The sequence below is a fragment of the Peromyscus leucopus genome, chromosome 1, assembly GCF_004664715.2.
Source record: "Peromyscus leucopus breed LL Stock chromosome 1, UCI_PerLeu_2.1, whole genome shotgun sequence".
Classification (NCBI taxonomy): Eukaryota; Metazoa; Chordata; class Mammalia; order Rodentia; family Cricetidae; genus Peromyscus; species Peromyscus leucopus.
Genome location: NC_051063.1, coordinates 164,491,739 through 164,506,469, shown reverse-complemented (window position 1 = coordinate 164,506,469; position 14,731 = coordinate 164,491,739). Strand labels below are relative to the sequence as shown.

Genomic DNA, 14,731 nt, shown 5'->3' with positions numbered 1-14,731 from the left:
TATGTAAACCAGGCTAGGCTCCAACTCAGATCTGCCTGCCTCTCCCTCCGGACTGCAGAGATTAAAGGCTTTCGCCATCATGGATCCCAAGATAATTTTTTTTATTCCCCATGTAGACTTGACCAGTCTGGAACTAGTTATGTAGTCCAGGCTGGCCTCGAACTCACAGTGACCCTCCTTTCTCTGCCTCTTTAGTTCTGGGATTAAAGGCATGCACTTCCACAGCTGGCATTTTAAAAAGTTTTTTTTTTAAAAAAAAATAATAAATATAGCTGGGCGGTGGTGGCACACGCCTTTAATCCCAGCACTCGGGAGGCAGAGGCAGGATCTCTGTGAGTTTGAGGCCAGCCTGACAGCAGGACCACACAGAGAAACCCTATCTAGAAACACCAAGAAAGAAAGGATAACAGACAAAAACAAACAAACAAACACACGAAGTATTTTGCCTTCAAATAAAAATCACCCCTGCCTGGAATCTTTGTGAGTTCAAGGCCAGCCTGGTCTCCAAAGCGAGTTCCAGGAAAGGCGCAAAGCTACACAGAGAAACCCTGTCTCGAAAAACCAAAAAATTAAAAATAGATAGATGATAGATAGATAGATAGACAGACAAACAAACAAATGAATAAATGAATGAATTAATGGATAAATAAACAAATAAATAAATAAACAATGAATGAATGAATGAAACAGAAAGAAAAGAAATGAATTGGGTTGGGAGACGTGTGCCTGGCTAAGGATGTCCAGGCGCTTGCTCAGAAGTTATTTTGAGATTGACAGCTCGCAAGGCTTGAGCCAAGGCCACGCCTGGAAAGCGGCGGCGACGTCACCAAGCCCGGAAAGTCCGCGAGAGGCTGGGGTTGTTTTCCTTTTCCACCTTCCCAGGGCTTCCGAAGCCCCGCCCCGCCGTGACGTCAGCACGGCGACGGTCAGGCTATAAAGGCGCTGGTGCGGTGGCTGCGCAGATTGATCCGGCTTCACCCAACCTGTGACGATTGCATGCGAGACCCCGCTCGACCCCGCATCCCTTCGTCGGGACACTCCTTGCGGCAGCCTGTGACACCTCGCGTCCCCGAGCCCCACGCCTGAGGGCGACATGAACGCGCCGGCCTTGCGAGACCTCCGGACCCACGACCGCGACCGCTTCTGGCAGCCCGAACCGGCGCTCCTGCCCCCGGGGTGACGCGCAGCCCGCCGGTGCGTAGGGGATGGGGCGGGGAGCAGGCTGGAGGGGGGAGCTGGGGAATCAGCCCGCAGACTTCCCTCCGTCTGGGGGAAGAGAGCCCAGGCCCGACCCCGGGGTCTCAGGGAGGTTGAAGTGGGAACTCCCCGATTACAGGGAAGGGGGCCTGGGTGCTAGGACCTGGGTAGAGCCGGTAAAGGGAGGGACTCCAGGAGGAGTGGCCGGGGGCCAAGAGGCCGGCGGGAGAACGACCTGGGGGCGTGAACACCAGCCCGAGTGGGGAAGGGTCCTTAGACGCCAGACTCGCGGGGCTGAGGAGGGCTAGGCAGGAATCCTCGACAGGGCTGAAGAAAGGTCCAGGAGGGCGGGCTCCTGGCTCTAAGGTTGTAGAACCCGGGGCCCAGACTGCTGGGTATTGAGAGAGCAGAAGCAGGTGACGCGGGTGGGTGTGAGCGGTGCTATTAGGAATTTGAGGCATGGATTCTCGTGTTGCTGCTGTGACTATTTATAGTACCGTGACTCACGGCTGTGGCATGACACCGTTTCCAGAGTGGCGTCTAAACAATCTCTCCTTTTGATAGCCCAGACACATGGCCCCGAGCCCAAGACCCCAGCATACCCCGCACTGGAGGGATGCTCACACCTTCTACCTCCTGTCTCCACTGATGGGCTTCCTCAGCCGGGCTTGGAGCCGCCTGAGGGGCCCAGAAACCCCAGAGCCCTGGCTGGCAGGAACACTAACAGCAGCAGATCAGATAGAAGCTCAGATCCTGCTGACACCTCCCCTCGTCCCTGGGAACCACCTCCCTCGGGGGGAGGCCGAAGAAACCGGAGCTCCAGAAGAGGAGGGTGAAGCAGCCCAGGGGCCCTGCCTTGATGTGCAAGCCAGCAGTTCCCCTCCTGAAACTTGGGGACTTTCAGATGATGAACGCGGTGAGAAGCGAGCACAGGATGGCCCTAGAGAGCAGGAGAGGGAACACCCAGCCGCCCTGCCTCTACGGCTGCCGCCTCGCCTGCACGGTGCCGATAAGAGCCTTGGGGAGGTGGGGGCCGGAGGAGAGGCAGTGACTGAGCCGGCTTATCCCCCTTCACACCGGGAGGGTTGTCCAGCGGAGGATGAAGAGGATGGAGAAACTGTGAAGAAGGCTGACCTAATTCCAAGACACAAGCCCAGCACTGCTGTGTATTGCCCAGGGGAGGCAGGTCCTCAAGCCACGGAGGAAGATAAAGCTGACCCCCCCAGCTCTCCTTTAGGCTCCCACTCCAGAGCCTGCGAGGTCCTCTCTAGAGAGGGCTCCAAGCAGGAGGGAGAAGCCAACCCAGAGGCACATGGGGCAGGGCAGGATCAGCCTAGTCAGAATGCAGACGCCGAGGAAGAGGGAAACCCTGAGGCGTCATCGTTGTCTGTCTGTACGGGGAAGGCCTTCCTGAAGTCCTGGGTGTACTGCCCAGGAGAAGACACGGAGGACGATGACAGTGATTGGGGGTCAGCTGAGGAAGAGGAGGGAGGACAGGCCTTGTCGTCCCCTACCTCCCCTGCACATGCCTTCCTGAAGTCCTGGGTGTGTCGACCTGGGGAGGACCCGGAGGATGATGATGATGACAGTGATTGGGGGTCAGCTGGAGAAGACAGGATAGTGCAGACCTGTGCCACCCCCCCTACAAGTGCCTTTCTGAAGGCCTGGGTGTACTGCCCAGGCGAGGACACAGAAGATGACTCGGAGAGTGTGCTTTCGGATGATTCAGAAGCAGCTGACCCAGGCAGGAGTCCTAGCCTTCAGGCCCAGGCTGGTCGACCTGGAGAGCAGGCAGAGGGGTGTGTGGAAGCAGACCCCTCTTTCTTCCAGGTGGCCTTCTATTTACCCGGAGAGAAGTCAGCACCACCTTGGCCTGAACCTAAACTGCCCCTTCGACTACAAAGGAGACTCAGGCTGTTCAGAACCCCCACCCAGGATCAGGACTCCGGGACGCCTCTACACCCCAGAAAGGTGAGGGCCAGGAGCCTGGATTGATTCTCTAAAAATTTGTAGCTCAGGAATTCGCAGTCATAGTGCTGGGATGACAATAAGATTCCACGTGATTTTTATTGAATCATATTATTCTGAGTTAGGAGGAGGGGCCGGGGACCTGAAGTCCCTGGAGTGCGGTGTTGGAGGTGGGGACTCCAGGGACCCGTGTGTTGCAACGTCTTACATGGGAAGACTGCATTCACCCTGCTGCAATCTGCTGTAAGGGGCAGGAACAGCGGCGGCTGTGTTCATGGTGTCAGGGTGAGTCAGGGACAGTCAGGTGGCAGGCAGATGACTTCAGATACCAAGTGTTACTGGGGACTAATTTTTATTTCTCCCTCTGCCCATCTGTCCAGGTGCGCTTTTCTGAGAAAGTCACCGTCCATTTCCTGGCTGTCTGGGCAGGACCAGCCCAGGCTGCCCGCCGAGGTCCCTGGGAACAGTTCGCACGAGATCGGAGCCGCTTTGCCCGCCGCATTGCCCAGGTGGAGGAGAAGCTGGGTCCTTACCTCACCCCTGCCTTCAGGGCCAGAGCCTGGGCGCGCCTTGGAAACCCAGCCCTCCCTCTGGCCTTCACCCCTGCTCCTCCACAGCCTGGGCCTTGCTCCCCCTCTGAGGCCACGCCCTTGAGCCAAGCTGTGACCACACCCTCTGCCCTTCCCAGTGAGGCCCCTCCCCCCAGCCTGGACTTCGGTGGAAGGCGGGGCTAACCCCAAGTACTTTCCTGTTATTTATTTATTTTTAATAAGAAATAAAGCCTTTTGATTTATAGCGATCAAGTCTTCAGGGTGTATTGAATCTTCAAGGGAGGCAAAAATGAGTTCTGTGTCCAAACCGATGTTTAAGACCAGCCTGATCTACACAGTGTAAAGTGACACAACTTGACCCAGCAATTTGAAGCTGAGGCAGGGGGATTGGCCTGAGTTCCAAGGACTGGCAGACATAACCTATGGAGGAAAGTTGTCTTAAAAAATAAAGGCAGCTATTAAATGAATATGGAGGGTGGTAGATACAAGCCAAGCCCGACGACGGGTATAAAAATGAAGCCCACTATTATGTGCACTAAAAATGAAGATTTATTAAAAGACAAGGCCCGGCACAAAGGGGCGTGCTTGCTGTCCCAGTACTCCGGAGGTGGAAGCAGGAGGATGAGGTGTTCAAGGCCAGGGTCAGCTACGTGGTTGGAGACCAGACTATCAAAAAACTAAACAAGAAAGGAGGCATGGTGTGAAGCTTTCCGCAAACGCACAGGAGAGCTAGTGAGGGATGATAATTTTATTCAGTTACACGCCAGTTTCCCGTCGAAACTGGATAAGCAGATGGCGAAAGCTTGGAGCGGGCAAAGAGGATACTGGAAGTCCATAGTGAATATGTTTGGGGCCACGCGGCCGAACTGGAGCACCAGGTAGTCCGCTGATGAGAAAACCAGGGAAGAGGATTTAGTTAAACTCCGTCCCATGGCCCCAGGCAGCTGCACACTTAACCAAACTAGGAAACTCAAGGAGCCTAAAGACTACATCTCCCAATAGACCTTGCGACAGCGAGGCTCCCGCCCACTTTAGGAACCGGCCCAAAGGCATAAGTGGGAGTAGTTGTGCTTAATGCCCCCTATCCGCCCCCAAGCCAGGTCTTAAGGTTGCTAGAGCTCACGTAGATCGGGGTGCACAATCTGGAAGTTCTTGACCGAAGCCCGAGTGACGCGACCGTGAAAATTGAGCACGTAGCCGCCGCTCTCGTCGCTCCAGGATGGGGCCTTGTTCTGCAGTAGGAGCGGCCCTTGTCTTGCACCCTTTTGTAGACGACTCACTATCGAATCCTGATCCTTGAGATACAATAGGGGCATCGTTTGTTAGGCTACCTGCAGCCTTCCTTTAAGTCCAGATGCACGTATTATTTTTATTTATTTACTTATTTATTTACTTGAGAACAGTGTCTCTGGATTGCCAGGTTTACCCTTTTGTGTTTTTGGAGACGGTTTCTCTGTGTAGCCCTGCCTGTCCTGGAATTAGCTCTATAGACCGGGCTGGGAATGTAATTTCTTTTCTTAGAGAATGGGGTTGAGAAAGCACTTAACAAAGAGTAACAATCACTGTCGCGGTTATTATTACTCTGTCCACTGCCTTCCTGAGGCAGATCCAATGTCTTGGGCACCGAATTCACCATCTTTGATAATGGAGTGAGCCCTGAGCCTCTGCCTCCCAAGTGCTGGGATTGAAAGCGTGTGCCACCACCCAGCTTGTTGTTGGTATATTATATTTTCATTTTGAAGCTGGTACTTGATGGTCACCATCTAACGTTTGTTTATGGTTGTGAATGGAAACCTTAAAGATTTTTTCAGGATTGTGGAGACTTCTGTGAGGGAGAGTTCTGACTTAAACACGGTCGTCAGTACTTGATTCTCCTTGGTGGACTTTAGAAAATGCATGAGAGTGTACTGAGCAGAAAGAAGAAACCTCTTGCACCTTTGAGCTTTGGAATTTCTCAGCTCTTTTCCTGTGGTGATTCCATATCTCCAATATTATGTATGTTACTCCCTAGATAAATTTTACATATACATTTATAAGTAAAGATTTTCATATGTTATGAACAGACTTATTCATAAAGACACACAGGTCATTATGTATAATTTATTATGTATACATTGTTAGACACAGTTTGAGAGTGGCCAAGCTTAAACTGGGTGGTGGTAGTGCATGGCTTTAATCCCAGGATTTGAGAGGCAGAGGCAGGAGGATCACTGAGTTTGAGGCCAGCCTGGTCTACAGAGTGAGTTCCAGATAGCCAGGGCTACAACAGAGAAACTCTGTCACAAAAAAAGAAAAAAAATTCATTTAATAAGATGTAATATATGTGTGCTGGTATATGTGGATTATATGCCTGTGAGTGCAGTTGTCTTCAAAACCAGAAGAGGGCAGTAAGTCCCCTGGAGCTGGAGTTACAGACAGTTGTGAGCCACCTGACATGGGTCTGGGAAACAACTCCAGAAACTTTTGTTTTTGTTTCTGTTTTGAGACTGGGTTTCTCTGTGTAGTCTGGCTGTCCTGGAATTCACTCTGTAGACCAGGCTGACTTCAAACTCACAAATCTACCTGCCTCTGCCTCCCAAGTGCTGTGATTAAAAACAAATTTTGAGTTGGGCGGTAGTGGAGCATGCCTTTAATCCCAGCAGTCGGGAGGCAGAGGCAGGTTGATCTCTGTGAGTTCAGGGCAGCCTGGTCTATAGAGTGAGATCCAGGACGGGAACCAAAACTACACAGAGAAACCATGTCTCAAAAAAAAAAAAAGAAAAGAAAAGAAAAAAGAAAAAACAAGGTCTCACTCTCTAGCCCTGTCTATCTTGGAACTTGATATTTAGATGAGGCTAGCCTCCAACTTACATGGTCTGTCTTTCTTCTCTCTGGGAGAGCAATACATGCTCTGCTAACCATTGAGCCATCTCTCCAGCACCAGAACCAGAATTTTTGAGTCTCTAGTCTTTATTTCCTTAGCCATTCAATGTGACCTGCAAATCATGGTTTTCTAACCCATTCTCCTCTCTTAGTATTGCTTTTCACAACCTTAAAGACTCACATTTTGTGGCTGGACTCTCATCCTCTGCTTGCGCCTGTCCATTCCTGGAAGTATCACAGTCATTTTCCGAGGTCCCCGGAACCCCAAGACATTGCTTTCCTGGCAGGATTAATTAATTATATTGCAGTTAGCCTAGCTCCCTGTGTGTTCTTACTTATTGGCACCCCATTCATCCAGGCCCCTCCAGGATACTTACATAACACACGACTCCCAGCTTCTCTCTGATCCGGGTACTGTCTGGGATCCAGTAGTTCCGATGAGGGTTCACCCCATTATCAAAGATGGTAAATTTCGTGCCCAAGATATTGGATCTGCCCCAGGAGGGCAGGGGGGAGTAACAAAAACCGAGAGATAGTGATTGCTACTCTATGTAAGTGCTTTCTCAAACCATCCTCTATGAAAAGAAATCACAGTCCCAGCCCTCTGATTTTTGTGTCTTTCTAGCATGCTACATTGACACTTTGGAACCCTCTTCCATCTAGGAAGCAAGAACTCACACACTCCAGACATCTTTCCCCACAGGAACTGAGGGGTCCCAGCCCTCTCCCTATCGAAAAGCAAAACATCTTAAATGCCAGCCTGTATTCTTGGCATCCAAAGCTTTCATGTTTTTTTTCTTTCCCATGTGGAAATACAACCTGCAGAACTACAAAACCCATCAGGCTTTAGTGCAGGTCCTGTGTTGTGCACTGCGGCCTCTTGGGAAATGAAGTCCATTTGCCTGTCTCTCCCTGGCTTCCTGACACATGTTGCCTCACCACATACTAGGAGCACCACACCAAGAAGGCTTCACTTACCTAACTTTGCCCACAAAGTTGTTCCCGTTGCGAGACATATCTTTGGGATCCAGAGAGATGAGATAATTTGAGGTTTTGCATATTTTCCTTTTCCGCCCAGCCAGAAGGAAATGCTGCAGATCGGAGAAGAGACTTCAGGATTGAGTTTTGACATCTGTCTAGAGCCGGTGGCCTGAACACAGCTCTGAATAGGGGAAGGGCTATTTCTGGAGGCGAAGAAGGCCACACTGGGAGGAGACTGGTCAGCAGGAGAGGGGTGTAGCTTAGCTATAGAACGGAAACGCTTTGAGGGACGTAGTTTATATCAGGATTGGGTGGGGTTTGGCCACCAAGAAGACTCAGTTGGATGGCCAGAGAAGAGACTCACTTAACTCAAGTGGGAATGAGTTTGGTGGAATGGATAAGGCTTGTTTGTACGGTAGGAAGGACCTGAACTACTGTGTTCTAAAATGTCTGAAGTGCTGAGGTGGGTAGGACTTAGACCGGACAGGACAGACCTGAGTCCAGGGGGGAAACAAAGCGTTGACAGGGTCTCACATTGTTGCCCTGGCTGGCTTGGAACTTATTTAGAAAGGGCTGGCTTCCAACTCAGAGGTCTGCCTTCCTCTGCTTCCCAAGTGTGGGGATTAAAGGTATCTGCCGCCACCACCTGACTTTTTTTAGTTTGAAACAGTGTCTCCAGTTAGGTCAGGAGGCTGGCCTTGCACTCCTTTCTATCCAAGGCTGACCTTGCTCTCCTGACCTTCTCTGCTGCCATGTCCCATATATGATTAGGTTTATAGTTTGATGCCGCCACATCTGCAGTCAAATGCTCTACCACTGAGCTATACACCCGATGCCGCCACATCTGGCTCCAGAAATTTTAACCTTGTCCAGAAGGGAGGGGCATGCCGCTGGAATCGGGGGCTCGTCTCCCTCCTCTGTCCCCCAGCGGGAAGGCCCCTGCACCAGGGCTGGAGCTCACCGCCACACCGTCCTCCGCCTCCTGGTAGAGGTAGTAGGATGGGAAGAAGCCCTTGTCCATGCCATGCTTGTTTCGGATGATGCGGCACTGCACCACGTGGTCCCGGGCCGCGGGGAGCAGCACATAGGCCTCCACGTCCTCCCCCAGCCGAGGGCCCGGGGGCCGGGCCGCGGGGCACATCCAGGTACAAGGATTCTGGTTGCTTGGGTCCTTATTGTCCTGCAAGACCTTGGGCGGCACTGGGGCGCTGTCTGTCCCTGCAGACTCTGAGCCCTCTTTCTTCGCCAGGTCTTCATCCTAGTTCGAGGGCAGATCCACAAGTGAGGGACAGTCAGGCTGGGCCCTGCAGACTGATTGGCTGTGTCAGCTAAGGGATGACCCGTGAGGACCCAGGGCTTCATGCTCCTCCAGCATGTCAGCTGACTCACCCACCCAAGTTGGCCCATCTGCTGATGAGTCAAACGTGCAACCTCATTAGCTCACACAAACGGTGAGATCCTACTCTAGAACAGGTAAACCCAGAGTACCTGCCAAACATGCCAGTGAGGTGCCTGGGGCATTACTGAGTAGTACAGCAACCCTGCCTAGAATCTCCCAGTGAGGGGCTCAGGTGCGGCTCAGTGGTAAGAGCACTTGCCTAGCAAAGCATTTGACCATGTTTACTATAAAATGAGCCTTGCAAGCCTCACACCTTTAATTATAGCACTCGGGAGGCTGAGGCAGGCAGATCTCTGTGAGTTCAAGGCTAGGCTATTACACAGAGATACTCTATCCTAAAAAAAAAAAGAAAAGAAAAAAAAGACCTTCCAAATCATGTTTTATAGTCTCTACAAGTTGGCACCTGTCCATGGGTATTCGTTTTTTAGGGGAGAGAGTCTCTTTATGGAGTCCTGATTGGCCTTGAACTCAGTCCCTGGCAGACTCCTGACTGCAGGAAATGCAAGCATGCACCACTGGGCACAGATTTTCACACCATGGTTGTTGCTCCTTCAGCCAGTCAAATGCCCTGTGGATTGGGCTGCAGATTTTGAGTGCCACCTACCCCGAGGCCAGAGGCTGGTCTCCTTGTTTCTATATCCTTTTGTGCTGTGTTTTCTTCCTCCTCACAGGATGCCAAGTGTTCCTGAACCCTACCAGAGCTCACTGTCGGGGCCGGGGCAGGACTGGGTGCCTTGGGTTCAAAGGCAGCATCCTTGGTTTCAACCTCTTCCTCTTCGCTGATCCCTAAGGGGCAGAAGCAGTTACAGGTCAGGACATCTGAGTCGCAGTTAGGGGAGGATCAGTATTGTCAGCTAGACAGGACAGGAACTCCAGTTCCAGCCACTTTGCCAGGCTCTTCCACTGACCACCCTGTGTGCACTTCCTGTGCACATGGAGCCTACAGAGACTAAAACCCACCTCCTGATCTCCCAGAGTCAATGTCTCACTGTGTGGCTCTGGCCTAGTCTGAGACAGAGTTCTAGACTGGGCTTGCTCTGAACACAGAGATCCACCTGCCTTTGCCTCCAGTGTTGGAACTAAAGTCCTGTGTCACAATTGCTGGTCAAAGGTAAACAAGTTTAAAAAAAAAACAACAACAAATAAATTGAAGGCCTGGAGAGATCGATTAACAGTCAAAGGCACATTCTGCTCTTGTGAGAACCCGAGTTCACTTCCCAGCTCTCAAGGTTCAAGGCTCACAAACACATCCAACTCCAGCTCCAGTGGGTCTGACTCCCTCTTCTGGTTGCTGTGGGAACTGCACTCACATTCACAAACAACACACAGATGCACATCTACAAACTAAAAAGAATTAAAATAAATAATCTGATCCAGGCGGTGGTGTCACATGCCTTAAATACCAGCACTTGGGAGGCAGAGGGAGGCAGATCTCAGTGAGTTCAAGCCCAGCTTGGTCTACAAAGCCATTTCCAAGACAGCGAGGTCTACACAGAGAAACCCTGTCTGGAAAAACCAAAATAAATAAATAAAATAAAAATTAAAGCCGGGCGGTGATGGCACACGCCTTTAATCCCAGCACTGGGGAGGCAGAGCCAGGCGGATCTCTGTGAGTTCGAGGCTAGCCTGCGCTACCAAGTGAGTTCCAGGAAAGGCACAAAGCTACACAGAGAAATCCTGTCTCGAAAAACCAAAAATAAATAAATAAATAAATAAATAAATAAATAAATAAATAAATAAATAAAAATTAAAAAGAAGAAAGTAAAACCATAATAGCTGGGCAGTGGTAGGGAATGCCTTAAACCCCAGCACTCAGGATGTAGAGGCAGGTGGATCTCTGTGAGTTCAAGGCCAGTCTTTAGAGCAAGTTCCAGGACAGTCACCAAAGCTACAGTGAAACCCTGCCTAAATTAAAGAAAGAAAAGAAAAGCTAAAAATAAAATAGGAAAAACAAAACCATAATAAATAATCTGGGTGTGGTACAAGAAGCCTTTAATCCAGAACACAAGAGGAAGAGGTCAGTGGATCTCTGTGAGTTCAAGGCCAGCCCAGGGATCAAAGATATCGACCCCATCACTCCAATATCAGTTTAAACACATGTGTTTGATGTGGTGATGGTTTTACTTCTGAGTACACTGTGTGACAGGGACTAGACACCTTGACAGATGACCTGGGAGACCCGAGAGTTACCATATCCCACATAAAGTTGTTAACAAAGCAGGATGACAAACTGTCATGAACCAGGGACCAGATTTCACTTCCCTGTCCCCGAAATTACCAGGTCCTGGGGAGGCTAACCAGCCCCTGCACCGGGTTGCCAGGTGTGTCTTGGGAGGCGGGGGGATGACCGGGATGTCCTCCATGGTCACTTCCTCCACGTCTGACTCTGAGCTGTCTGGGACGCAGCACAGATGGTGGACCGCAGCACCATCACCCTGAGTGTACACTAGAGAAAAAGGAGTTTCAGATTTGGGGTCCTTTGGTGCAAGAGGAGGAAGCTCTGTCCTGACCCCAATGTCAGAGGAGAAGCAGGCAATCCTGAACGTCTAAGGAGGCGTGCTCTAAGTATCAGTGGCCTAAGATTACCTGCTCCTGTGGGTGGCAGAAGGGGGGCCTGCTGGCCGCCACCATCTCTGACATAGCCCATGGAGAGCAGGGCACCGGGGGGCCTGGAGGGGAGATGCGCCTGTGGTACATTCTCCTGGAGGAAAGGATTCCCAGCACCTGAGGGAGAGGGCAGAGAGGCCCATTTAAAGAGGAGCTACTGAGTAGGGCAGGAGGATTACCTCAAACCCTCCACTACATAACCAGTTCCAGTCTGATTGCATGGGACCATGGTCCCCCCAAATTCTAAACAAAAACTCGGTAGTAAGGAAAGATCGGTTGCATGTAGCCCTAGGTTTTGACCCTTGATCACCACAAAAGCAAACACCATGGACTCCTGCTCTACCAGCAGAACTTCTGTCTTGGGACAGTCCGAGTTCCCTCAGACTCTACTAGGTTCTGACAAACCCAGTCACTGGATTCGCTTGGGTCTGGCCCTCCAGTTACTCTAAGCTCTGCCTGCTTATTGCCAGAGAACCGGGTAATCTCAAGGGCCCAGTTTTATTGGAATGGCTCCAAAGACACCCCCAGCTAAATCAATCCTCTGCCTGGGGATCCTCGAGAACCCACCCCTGTTCCCTCAGAAAGCCCCACACTCAAGTCCCACCCCTGTCCTCTACCATAAACTTCCTACAAGGCCTTCATCCCTCTGGCAGCCAGCACCATCCACCCAGTTCCCGCCCTGGGTCTCACCAGGCTCCACCCCCCAGTGCTCACTAGGCCCCGCCCTCCAGTGCCCACTAGGCCCCGCCCCCAGTGCTCACTAGGCCCCGCCCCCAGCCCCCATAAACCCCTTCATCAGACCAAATCCCCAGCCGCTGTCCCACTGGAAGCGATCATCCCCACGCCTTGGTCGCCGGTGCCTCAGGGAAGCATCAGGATTGGCCTGAACCATGAGGGGCTCCTGGCGCCTCCTGCGCTGCTTCTTCTCAAGTAGCTGTTGCTGAAGGATCAAGAGGGGATGTGTGGTGGGCACAGGGCGGAGGTTGGCCTGGGGGCGTCCGGGTACCCTTCCTCCACTTTCCCGTCAGATCCGTTCTATCTCCACCTCCTCCTCCAAGAACTAGGCGTCCAGCCCTCTAGAACTGTTGTTCTTTAAAAATTTCCTCAGCCTGGGCTGCCATCCGGGCTGAGGCCCAAGGACTAAGTCTGCCTAGACCATTTGGTGAGAACCTGTTTCCAAATACAAAGGTGGGTATAAAGACTCACATCCGTAGTAAGTCTGGAAATAGAAGGAAGACCGTGGGAGCCAGTGTGAGGCCAGCATAGCTCACAGAGCGGCTAATTGGGGCCTGAGAGAGGGCCCGGTGGGTAAAGGTGCTTGTGCTCCCACCAGGCCTGACAACCTGGGCCCTCGGACCCAAATCCTCCAAGGAGAGCACCCGGCCTGCAAGCTGTCCCCACATACACGCCATGGCGTGCGTGTCCTCGACCCCTGAGTAAATGCAATTTAACAAAACAAAGCGAGTGTGGCCGCTCACAACTGGGATTCCAGCACCAGCCTGGGCTAGGCAGCAAGTTCCTGTTTCAAAAGAAAACCAAATTCCTACTTTCCCTTTTCCTAATTTGAGAACCCGAAGTTCAGAGAAAAGGAACATGGGATTGGGGTCTCTGAGCATCCTGGGAAGGTGGGGAAGATGGAAGAGTGGGATTGGGGCCATACCTGTTGTTCCAACTTCTGCAGCCTCACACCCGAGAATTCATCCTCCACGGTTCTAAGAAACACAGGCTGGTGGCCACAGGCAGCAGGGCAGCTCTGCCTGGTCCAGAGCCCCTCCCCTCGACCAGTTTGGGTTCTGAGCGCCAGTGATGTCATAGTAGGTGAGGGACCTGAGCTTTCCAGGTCAGTTATGACTCTTTCTCCCAGCCCCTCCCCTTAGGACCCAACCTGAGGCTCTAGCTATCTCGGGAGCCAAGGACATCGGAGTCCAGATCCCCCCCCCCTTCTATGGTTGATGGTGGTCAGCCTGAAGACAGTTTGAGCCCCAAAGCTGTGCGTATCCGGTATCTAGGTCCCCCCTCCCCCAACCCGCTGTCCATTAGGTTCCACACTCACTCTTTCTTCCACGGTTCATTTTCCTGAGACGGTCTAGAGGATTAGGAAGGCATAATCAGACCTAGACCCAACATCTAAAGAGAAACAGCCCTCTAATTCCTGACATCTGCCTTCATTTTTCTTTTGAACCCTAACAACCCAAATCCCAATGCCCGCCTGAGACTTAGTAGCCTGTGGTGAACTTTAAGCACTATTGGGAGCACAAAAATCCAGCTCTCTACCACACAGGTAAGGCGGGTCCTGCTTCTAAGTATTTGGACTTGGAGGCTCAGGGTCACAAATCCCAACTCCCCAGCATCCACCTATCTGGCATCCCAGAGGCACCCACCCCTCCCTAGCACAAGCTTGGTGCTCTCACAGCCTTGCCCCGATGCTGGAACTCTAAACACAGGCAAACACTTTCTTAGGAAGGGGTGTTCCCACAGGGACTTGCCCTCTTGGCCCCTCAAGGTCCATGTCCAACAGAGCAATGCCTCTAGGCCACTGAAGCAGACTGATCCCTTGTTCTGGGGGTTCTGAATTGGAACTGCAAGTCAACATTCCTTAAAGGGACCCAAGAGTATCTACCTAGCAATATAGTTCTACATACAGAGCATTGAAGACATTTCTAAGCCTAGTGGCTCATGCCTGTGATTCCAGCACTTGGGAGGTGCAGACAAGGTGCCAGGAATCTAAGCATTCCTCCTCTACAAGCATTCCTATCTCTTCCAGGTCAGCTTGGGATGCATAAAGCCATTTCTCAGGGGAAAAAGTGGGAGAGGGAGCTGGGAGTTGGGGCATTTTAATCTCAGCACTTGGAGCTGGGAGTGCGGTATTTTAATCTCAGCACTTGTGAGTCAGAGCAGGAGGATCTCTGTGATCTCGAGGCCAGTCTGGTCTACATACAGTTCCAACTAGGGCTACATAATGAGATCGTTCTAAAAAGTAGTGATAGTATCCTATGCAGTTGGTTATCACCAAAGCTCTGACTTACAGGAACCTGTGGAGCGAAAATAAATGAGAAGACTACAATTCCCAGGAGACACAGCGGCAAGGTGTCCGCAAAAGTTGCCCTCCCCACCCCACCCTCATGTAGGACTTTGACTTTTATGTGAAAACGACGCAGGAAACGTC

The 14,731-nt window shown here is 51.6% G+C and overlaps 2 protein-coding genes across 3 annotated transcripts; one reads left to right on the top strand and one right to left on the bottom strand.

The window, feature by feature from the left end:
- The first annotated feature begins 913 nt into the window (after positions 1 to 913).
- On the top strand, positions 914 to 3,964 carry Ppp1r15a (protein phosphatase 1 regulatory subunit 15A). The gene is made up of 3 exons (XM_028859244.2): positions 914 to 1,194; positions 1,762 to 3,168; positions 3,546 to 3,964. Exons 2-3 carry the CDS (start codon positions 1,771 to 1,773, stop codon positions 3,897 to 3,899), a joined length of 1,752 nt encoding a protein of 583 aa, XP_028715077.1. The 5' UTR covers positions 914 to 1,194; positions 1,762 to 1,770; the 3' UTR covers positions 3,900 to 3,964.
- Positions 3,965 to 4,247: 283 nt separating this feature from the next.
- On the bottom strand, positions 4,248 to 14,464 carry LOC114684703 (tubby-related protein 2). Of its 2 annotated transcripts, none has more exons than XM_037199733.1 (13): positions 14,052 to 14,464; positions 13,619 to 13,651; positions 13,226 to 13,277; positions 12,367 to 12,505; positions 11,545 to 11,682; positions 11,237 to 11,404; positions 9,563 to 9,744; positions 8,521 to 8,817; positions 7,557 to 7,669; positions 6,956 to 7,070; positions 6,760 to 6,858; positions 4,840 to 5,011; positions 4,248 to 4,602 (listed from the first exon to the last, which is right to left on the bottom strand). In XM_037199733.1, the coding sequence occupies exons 1-13, from the start codon at positions 14,156 to 14,158 to the stop codon at positions 4,469 to 4,471; spliced, it is 1,749 nt and encodes a 582-aa protein (XP_037055628.1). In that variant the 5' UTR covers positions 14,159 to 14,464; the 3' UTR covers positions 4,248 to 4,468. The 2 variants fall into 2 exon arrangements, with proteins under 2 accessions (XP_037055628.1, XP_028715079.1); XM_028859246.2 differs by having other exon boundaries at positions 13,977 to 14,068.
- Positions 14,465 to 14,731: the final 267 nt, after the last annotated feature.

Bases quoted from the DNA above. Each gene is read 5' to 3' on its own strand.
- Ppp1r15a (XM_028859244.2), top strand. From the start codon at position 1,771: ATGGCCCCGAGCCCAAGACCCCAGCATACCCCGCACTGGAGGGATGCT. The intron at 3,169-3,545 runs GTGAGGGCCAGG...CCATCTGTCCAG, and splicing joins CGCCTCTACACCCCAGAAAG to GTGCGCTTTTCTGAGAAAGT.
- LOC114684703 (XM_037199733.1), bottom strand. From the start codon at position 14,158: ATGTTGACTTGCAGTTCCAATTCAGAACCCCCAGAACAAGGGATCAGT. The intron at 11,683-12,366 runs GTCTGATGAAGG...CCTCTCCCTCAG, and splicing joins GGACAGCGGCTGGGGATTTG to GTGCTGGGAATCCTTTCCTC. The intron at 8,818-9,562 runs GTAGGTGGCACT...CCCTCGAACTAG, and splicing joins GACCAGCCTCTGGCCTCGGG to GATGAAGACCTGGCGAAGAA.